The 8748-nt window shown below is 41.2% G+C and overlaps 1 protein-coding gene across 2 annotated transcripts in view; it reads left to right on the top strand.

Moving 5' to 3' along the window:
* Positions 1-8748, top strand: part of nos1 (nitric oxide synthase 1 (neuronal)) — a 35160-nt gene continuing 26412 nt past the window's right edge. The window contains exons 1-3 of one of the 2 annotated variants that reach the window (XM_025053280.1): positions 1-741; positions 3239-3341; positions 6366-6503. In XM_025053280.1, the coding sequence (XP_024909048.1) occupies positions 17-741; positions 3239-3341; positions 6366-6503 (966 nt within the window). In that variant the 5' untranslated portion in view covers positions 1-16. The remainder of the gene's footprint in view (positions 742-3238; positions 3342-6365; positions 6504-8748) is intronic. The other variant, XM_025053279.1, reaches the window with a different exon arrangement.

Here is an 8748-nt window from a genome sequence, read left to right on the forward strand (position 1 = left end):
TTTGCTCACAGGCAACATGCAGGAGTCAGAGGCGACCGTGTGCCAGCTGCAGCCCAACATTATCTCCGTGCGTCTTTTCAAGAGGAAGGTCGGTGGTCTGGGTTTCTTGGTAAAGCAGAGGGTCTCCAAGCCTCCTGTCATTGTGTCAGACCTCATCCGCGGTGGCGCAGCAGAGGAGTGTGGACTGGTGCAGGTAGGTGACATCGTCCTGGCCGTCAACAACAAGCCCCTGGTGGACCTTTCGTACGAAAGAGCCCTGGAGACGTTGAAGAACGTGTTGCCCGAGAGCCACGCTGTGCTCATCCTCCGCGGTCCGGAGGGCTTCACCACCCACTTGGAAACCACCCTGTGCGGAGACGGCCGCCGCCGTACAGTGAGAGTCACGCGTCCTGCATTCCCAACCTCAAAGTCCTTCGAGCACTGCTCCCCCCTCAGCCCATTTAGCCCTGGGCAGCAGCAGCAGCAGGCCAATAAGGATCACCAACTCCGCGCCATAGAAAATCTGTCCTCTGCATCCATCACACAGTCCCTCCTGCAGCGGGGAAGCATACATGTTCAGGACCCCCTGCTGATGAGGGACGGGGGCCGCGGAACACTCCTGTGCAACGGTCTGGAGCAAAACAACGATCTGTTGAGGGAGATTGAACCGGTGCTGCGTCTCATCAAAAACAGCAAAAGGGAGATCATCGGAGAAGGCCAGAGAAATGCTGGGAGAAGGGATGCAGCGATTCAAGTGGCGTGGTAATTTGTGATGAGATACTGAAGTATTGATTCCCATGTTGTTGGTGCCAAGTGTTTTTGTTCTTTGTTCACTTCACCAATTTACCATTTAAGCGACGGCACTTGAATAACCAAGAACCGATTATCTGACCAATCACCACATATCAATCAATCAAACTGACTAGTAACTGTCAGAACCAAATATCAGAGCTTAGATCCTCATTAAGTCAGTTAATTTAAACTACGGCTCGTGGGCCAGATATGGCCAGTAGACATCAAGTGCTAAATAATCTCCCAAAGTTAAGGTTTATTTTTGTACATTTTTATTGAAATTATTTCGCTCGACATTCTATATCCAACTAACACTGAACTGACCTGCCGGTCAAAAGATCCAAAAAGTTTGAACCATTATACAAACACCACTGTCGCTCTATCTTAAACCTCATTTAAAGTAAATATATAGTGTAAATATAGTCTAAAAGACTCAGATACGATAACTGTAACAGTTAGCACGCACCGCTAGTAGTATTCTAGTACCATTGTACACACTGTGACTGCAGGACTACTAATCTATAACCTTTTACGCCACAATTCCTATTACACACAAACATTTGTATCTTCAAAAGGACCAAGGCATGTTGCAGGGCACTTGTCAAGCTATTTTGAGCACGTGACAAGATAAAACTGCATTCTGAAAATCAGACGTAGCAAACGTTGAATATATATTTGCTCCCTTAGTGGCACCAACTGTATTTTGTTGACGACAATGCTACAATTGTAAGCAGCTTTAACGCTTTTGCTTCTCAGTTCCGTTACAGTCAACTCTATTAATACACAGCTGGATAAAAGGATAACATTTCTAAAATTAAAATAGTTCTGAAGGGTCTGTGTGCCGCAGCAGAGTCTTTAGTCACAGCGTGAGTTAAAACTCCCACTGCCAATTGAAATCTAATTGTGGCTCCGGTCTCTGAATCAATATGTTGTTCTTGACCACTGCGGTGCTTTTCCTCCCTCCTTCGTGAGTGATTATCGGGCGTAGTGAGGGTGCACATGTGACTGAGGAAAGACAAAAGAAAATACAACGTCTCTGAGAGGTCGTCCACATGCTTGAGCAAGTGGAATTTTTTTTTTTTTAAAATCCTGTAGAAGCTTTTGAGCCCAAGTTCATGTGTCCTCAGCCTCAGCCGGCGTTGTGGAGATAAAAACTTTGACTGCACAGTCGGCGAGATACAACAAACACAGCTAAGCTCTTTTTTTCAACTGCGTTTAAAGTCCACCTGAGATCTGGGAGGGGTGGATGTGGGGGTGAATATGCATTTGATTGCAGCAATAAAGAGATTAAGTGTGACAGAGAGTGTGAAAGAAAGAGGGAGGGAACAAAGAATTTACAATTAGCATCGACACGTGCCTGTCACAAATGTGTCTGGTGTGTGGGGTGGGCAGGAGGGGTTAGTGTGAAAGACAGCGGAAGGTAAGATGTGTGATATGGGGGCGTTCTCAGTTCTCAGGACGAAATGCAAACCTCACATCATACACACGGGTTTATTAATGTATGGAGATGAGAAGAGAGTAACTAGGTTTGTTTTTTAAAAAGAAAAGAAGAAAAAAGGAAAAACAAAAGAATCTGAATCCCATCCACGTATCTTTGTTCAACTTGGTTCCCGAGGTTTTGGTGGTTTCCAAAGTAACTGTTCGTAACTGTTTACATGACCGACCGGAACCGGTAACCATGACGACCAACCGATTCGTCAAGGTTGTATTGGTAATAATGAAGAAAAATAATGTGTCTCTAAAAATACACCGTGGTGTGAATACTGTGAAACCAGTACAGTAGGAAAAGAGGTAAAAAATTATTCAAAAGCTCAGATCAGTTTTGGACAAGTAGTTTGAAATAGTCTTAACTGGAGTTGACAAACTGAAACAGTTTCATTTGTGGGCCAATCATAGGCATGTGCGACTCTGGTGGGAGTCTTGCCTTTGATGTAACCATTTTTGGTCAAATTTAAATTTTACTTTCAACAAATTCATTTTTTTTAAATGAATTATTATCAATTATTTATTATTATTGTTTTGGGCCTTAAAACAATTTTAAAGAACTGAAAGTTGAATGTATGATGCAAGGGTTTAAAATGTTGTAAAAATAATTATCAGTGTCAGTGTCAGTTGAAGGTGGGTCATATAATCTATAAGCTACACGTCTGACATCCTGTTTACACTTCATTCAAAAGTAAACAAACGTCTTCGATCAAAGTTACAGCCTTTGCTATGATGGGAAAAATCTCAACCATATGTTAGAAACTTCTCTGCAGCAACAGTCAGACGCTGATAACCTCAGCTGCCCTCGGCTGTTACCATGTACAGACACACAGCTGAAACTGGTAATATTATCGTTTATTGCAAAAGGAGAAAAAAAAACACTTGATGTCTTGGTTCGGCTCTGATCCTCGAGATGAAAAAAGGAGTTTTTGCACCTGCTGCGAGCTTACACATCTGACAGATAACTGTTTGTCACTTCCAGGGAACTTGGCGTGGGAAATGGTACATCGGCCCAGCTGGTGTCATATAACGACAGACTGATGGAAAACATGCCACAGGTGGCCAACAACACTGACAATGGCAAGGTAAGGATATACTGAACACAGAGGAGAAAATTCCACCTTAGAAAGATGATAATAATAATAATGAATCTGTGGAGAATGTGAAATTCTCTCAGCCTCTGGTCCGGGTGTTTGCTGTAAACAAGGCTTGTGTAGCTGTGCTCTGCGTCCACGGTTCCTTTTTACTCCCTTTGTCACTTCAGTAGAAGTTTGAATTCGCTGGCATATTTCTAATATCGCTTTACTCTTATTACTAAAGCCTGGACTTAAGATATCATCACCTCCTTCCGGTGGCAAGCTGCTGCTGGATTAAATCCGGTTTATGGCTCGGCAGCAGCGGGGTCTGGTCACAGGTCTGTGGCAGGGAAAGCATTGTAATCTGCATATGGAACGCCTCTGTGACGTTGAACGCTAATGGGACTGGATGGGGGCGGGGGGCTGAAAAGATTCCAGGATGCTGAATTAGTGTGTGCAGCTGCTGGTGGAACTGATGTGGGTTGGATTTAAGGAGAAGGCGGCTCAGAGAAGAGATGAGTTCCTGCTAATTTATTAGGGTAGACAACACTCTATTCAATTGTTCTGTTGCCTCCATTGCACATACCCCTTCCCCCGCCCCGCCCCCGCATCGGGGTAGTAATACAAGGACGCAAAAGTAAATCAAACTTCAATGAAGAAAAGAAATGCATAACTGCATTTTTTTTTACCCTTTTCTTCTGTATTTTATCTATTTTAATTTGCAATACTGCCACCTATTGGATATAATTTCACATGGAAAAACTATGATTTCTTAAAATAAGACGACGTAAATACAAACAAAGACAAAAAATCGACCCACGATAGAAAATCCCAACCCTGTAGGTAGAAAATGTTTCTAATTTCTGCGCAAATGGTAAAAAACGTTTTACTTTTTTTCCTGGAGTACTGCGTTGATTACACTCTACTGTGTAATTATCTTCCATCTAATTAGTTAAAATCACAGTAATTTCTATCCCCACGGCTGTGCTCGTCCAGTACATCCACAGTTTAATTGATGACAGCGAGACATTTCGTGAATATATATATATATATATATGTGTACATATATATATACATAAACAGTATATTGCACACAGTACATGCAGTATTTCTAGCGATTATATTCAAATTAAAAAATGATACCAAGTACTGTTTTGTGCCTGCTAAAGGAACTGCTTTGATAACAAAATTTGTATTAGTTTTCTATACCAGCTATAGCTGCAGTTTTAATTCTGTACAGTAATAGGTTGAAAGACTGTACTCTCTGGACTTTAAATAATTATTTTTTTTCTTTTTTTGGATTTTGCAGATTTTGATACACAACACTGCCCCCTATTGGCAATAATTAAAAAATAGTTAATACTGACAAAGGCAAAGATAAACAGAAATGATTGATTAATATATAACTATACTATATTACATGTATTGATCCTACATACAATGTTCTAGTGTATTTGAAGTCAATCGATCTGTGGACGTCGAGAAAGGACATTAGCATGTAGCCATGTCGTAGCTGCCCTTTATTTTAATGATGTTAAACCTGTAATCTTTACTAAAATCAATGCTTGTGTATTCCTTCGTCAAAGCGAAGAGAGGTCTTAAAAGACATTTTTAACGGGCAAAAACAAACCCTTTTATCCTGATGTGACATTGGCGTCAGCGCATTAGTGTAGGTTAAGTACAGGCGATGTAGGCTGACATTCACCGGTTGTTCAGATCACTGCATGGCGCTTGTAGCGTTTATAGGAAAAAACGTAAATGTAAATGCCAGAGCCACGGCTTCCGGTCAGTGAACGACAAAACAAACGTTGAATAACACACAGTCGCTCTGCTTTTCTTCGCCGTCAGGCACAAATCGTCTGCGTCTGATTTCTCGTGTCTCTTTGACTCAGAGTCACTTCACGGTACACTGATCTTCATCTTCCGTCTTGAACCTCCGTCATGACAACGTGTCATATCCGAGCTAGACACAACGACTGTTGGAGCATGAGGAAGGAAGTGCGCTGTTAAGTTTCTGTGTCGGTGTGTTCGGGGTCTTATTTGATTCAAAGGCCCTCATCTCTCACTGCTGTTTTGGAGGACACACAATCAACTCCCTGGGATGGACCATGATTGTTATACAGTGGTTCAGAATCAGCACCAGTGTACTGGCAACAATGTGGTGCCGATGACGAAAAAGCTTTCAAGAGATTGGATTGATTAACTCTTGATCTGGAGCAACCACTCGGTGCCTTTCTGTGGGAACTTATACGGTTGACTGTGGGGATAAATTGCAGTCATTCATCAGGGGATATTGGTTGAACCCAACCAGCCCAGAGTTAGCACCCCCTCCTCACCCCCCCAACCTGCTGCTGCCAATTATCTTTACCCTGGGCTGAAAATAAAGAGAGGAGAAAAAACAATAAACAATAAAAAAAATCACCTTGGTTTTGTAACTTCAGAGCTATAGCCGGCATAGTGATTTGGCAGATTTTTGAACAACCCAACCTGAAGCCCTCTGGTGACAGGTGTGGTCTTAACACTACACCACTCTAGCTAGTCATTTACAAAACAAATTTATAAAACATTTTTGTGGCAGAACTTGTGTCCAGATGTTATTGGATTAGATTTCCAAATACAAATTTTTAAGTTTTGGAAATATCCATCCATCCATCCATCAATTTTCATCCGCTTATCTGTTACCGGGTCACAGGGGTAGCAGTCCATATGATCGCCACCAATATCACACTGCACCGTACCAACCCCCCTAAACCTTCCTGTGGATGGTGAATCCACTGGGATTTGATCTTGCCCAGGAGGTGAACCCTGGAGTTAGTTTTGGAAATATGTTCAAACGAAATATTACTCAGCTAAGAGATATATGACGATTTAAATCTGTTAAATATTGTTCAGAGACATGTATTTAAATGTTCAAGGTATGAAAATTCGAAAAAAAAATTGACAACTTGAATAAGAATTCTCTGACTTGAACTGCATTTCCATTGATGAAATAACTGTATGAAATGAGTGAAATTATTATTTTTTATTTTTTAGCCACCGCAGCAGGGCAGCATCTCCCCCACGAAGACACAACAGAATGGCAGTCCTTCCAAATGTCCACGGTTCATGAAGATAAAGAACTGGGAGACTGGCACCATGTTAAATGACACACTTTATCACAACTCCGTAAAGGTAGGGTCATTTAAACTCTGATATTAAACTAAACAAAAACAGAAAAAAGCATGTTGTTCTCATCATCTCCTCTTGTTGCATTCGCCCCCCCCTACACTCCCACCATTGACTTTGTGCTTCTATATCACACGCTATATCACTGTTATCAAAATGTACTGCAAGTAAAAAAAAAGAGACGTTTCTTAATGGTTTCTAAATCTGCACAACGTATCACTCACAAATAAACAGCAGTAAAATACAGACAATTATGGTAACTATTTGAGTCAATCGCCCAAAGGGTAGAAAAGTAACCTTCCTGCTAACTGATTATTAGCGCATTGCTAACATGGAAATAACAGCCCATTTATACATGCTGACCAAACCAAAATATAGACAGTGCAGCTTGTTGGCAAATCTGCAGCATCCAGTTCACATGTTACGTGTCACTGTTTGAGATCCACTGGTCGGAAAAGTGCTCTAATGTAGAAAAAAAAACCTGTTAAAAAAAAGTTAAGAATCAGTTCTCTGTTTCTGTTGTTTTTGCTAACAGCTAATGTGTCCTGTCTCCAACCATGTATATATTTTAGTGGTGATTTTCTAACACACTGACACCAGGTGATCAGCAAAAGGTAATGCAGTTGTAACGCATTGGTCAGAAGATGTTGGAGACGAAGGAGACAAGCTGAAACCCTCAGTGTCAGTCTTCACATGTTAGGGCAGCTTTCAGACTCTGGATCAGCTAACACAAGGTGACAGATACTGTAACTGTGCCTTCAAAAGTACTGTACTTTATATCGCAGGCAGTGAGGAACAACAGATGCAGTCGACTGAACAAACATTTAGCCTCCAGTCTCATCGACACATCATCTGCAAGTCAAGTAGATCAAAAAATAGCTCAGTGTGGAGCACTTTTTTTTCTCTCTGTAGTGTTCATCTGGTGAAATGTATTCTGCCTGAACTGTTTATAGTTACGCACAAGCAAACACTTTTAAAAAGAGGTGTTAGAAAAAACCTTGGAAACGGGAGAACTGACAAGAAAGAACAAGAGAAACAGTTCTGTAAGCGAATAGTTCCTACTGTCACAAAGTAAAGAAATAAGTTTATAGTTATAAATTAAATACACACACCCCACTGAAAGGCCCATGAGCAGATAAGACAAAGTTTGGATGTGCAGTCAGAGGGACAGATGGGTACAATTTGAGGTCAGAATTGCACTAAGGATAAGATCTCAACTGCTTCTCATTTGGAACGGTGATGGGCAGGGTGACAGTTGAGGTCAATCAGGGGAATCTCAAAAATCCAATCATTACGGCATGATTCTCATTCATCCAGGTCATGATATCCATAGAGTTTGGTTGTAAGCAACTAGAACTTTTCTTTGAGCTTGAAAGATGTTTCTTTCATCAACCAAGGAACTTCATCAGTTTCTGGTTGATGTAAAAGGGAACCCTTGTAGTTATACTTCTCTAGACAATTGTTTCCCAAAGACTGGGTCGCGACCTTCAGATGGGTTGCAAGAAATTTGTTTTTTGGGTCGTCTCACATCATGTTTCCCAGAGTGACATGGGTCGTGAAGGTTTGTGACTTTTACAAACCACAGGTCACAAGTTGAGGAACAAAACGTCTTTCAAGCTCAAAAGAAAAAACTAAACTCTATGGATACAGTTGATTGGATTTTTTTATTTTTTATTTTCTGGCAGTCACTTTGAAAACCACCAAGTTAGCCTACAAGTTGAACGCCACTTTTAACAAAGAATTGACCGCCAAAACACCGGAGCTACGTATCAACAGGAAACAGAAGTCACTAATCACTGTAGCGTCACATTGAACAGACTGTTATGTGCGTCCTAATGAATGGCTCGCAACAGCATCTTCAGATTTATTATATATCACAGACGCGGCTCTATATGAGGATGATGTGTCTCTCCAAAGGGACAGCTGGATGGCATGAATGCCTAGAGCAGTGTGATGAGTGGATGTGCCGGAATAAGAGTGATTTCATTGTTTTATTTTTAACACTTGCTGCTCTCCCCCATCCACTTCCCATACTTCCACTGCATCACTCCATAATCTCCATCTTCTAATTTTCTTGCCTTTTTCTATTGAAATTATATAAATCTTTCTTCTTCTTCTTCTTCTTTCGTGGCTCAATTTTCCGTCTTCTTTTTGTTTTGACTGGATGATGTTGTGTTAGTCAAGCTCGTCAGCTGTTTTTGTCATTGCCTGTTTCTCTTGGTTGGATTTGTTGGAAGGGAACATGTAGGGA

The sequence above is a fragment of the Cynoglossus semilaevis genome, chromosome Z, assembly GCF_000523025.1.
Source record: "Cynoglossus semilaevis isolate Cse_v1.0 chromosome Z, Cse_v1.0, whole genome shotgun sequence".
NCBI classification, from domain to species: domain Eukaryota; kingdom Metazoa; phylum Chordata; class Actinopteri; order Pleuronectiformes; family Cynoglossidae; genus Cynoglossus; species Cynoglossus semilaevis.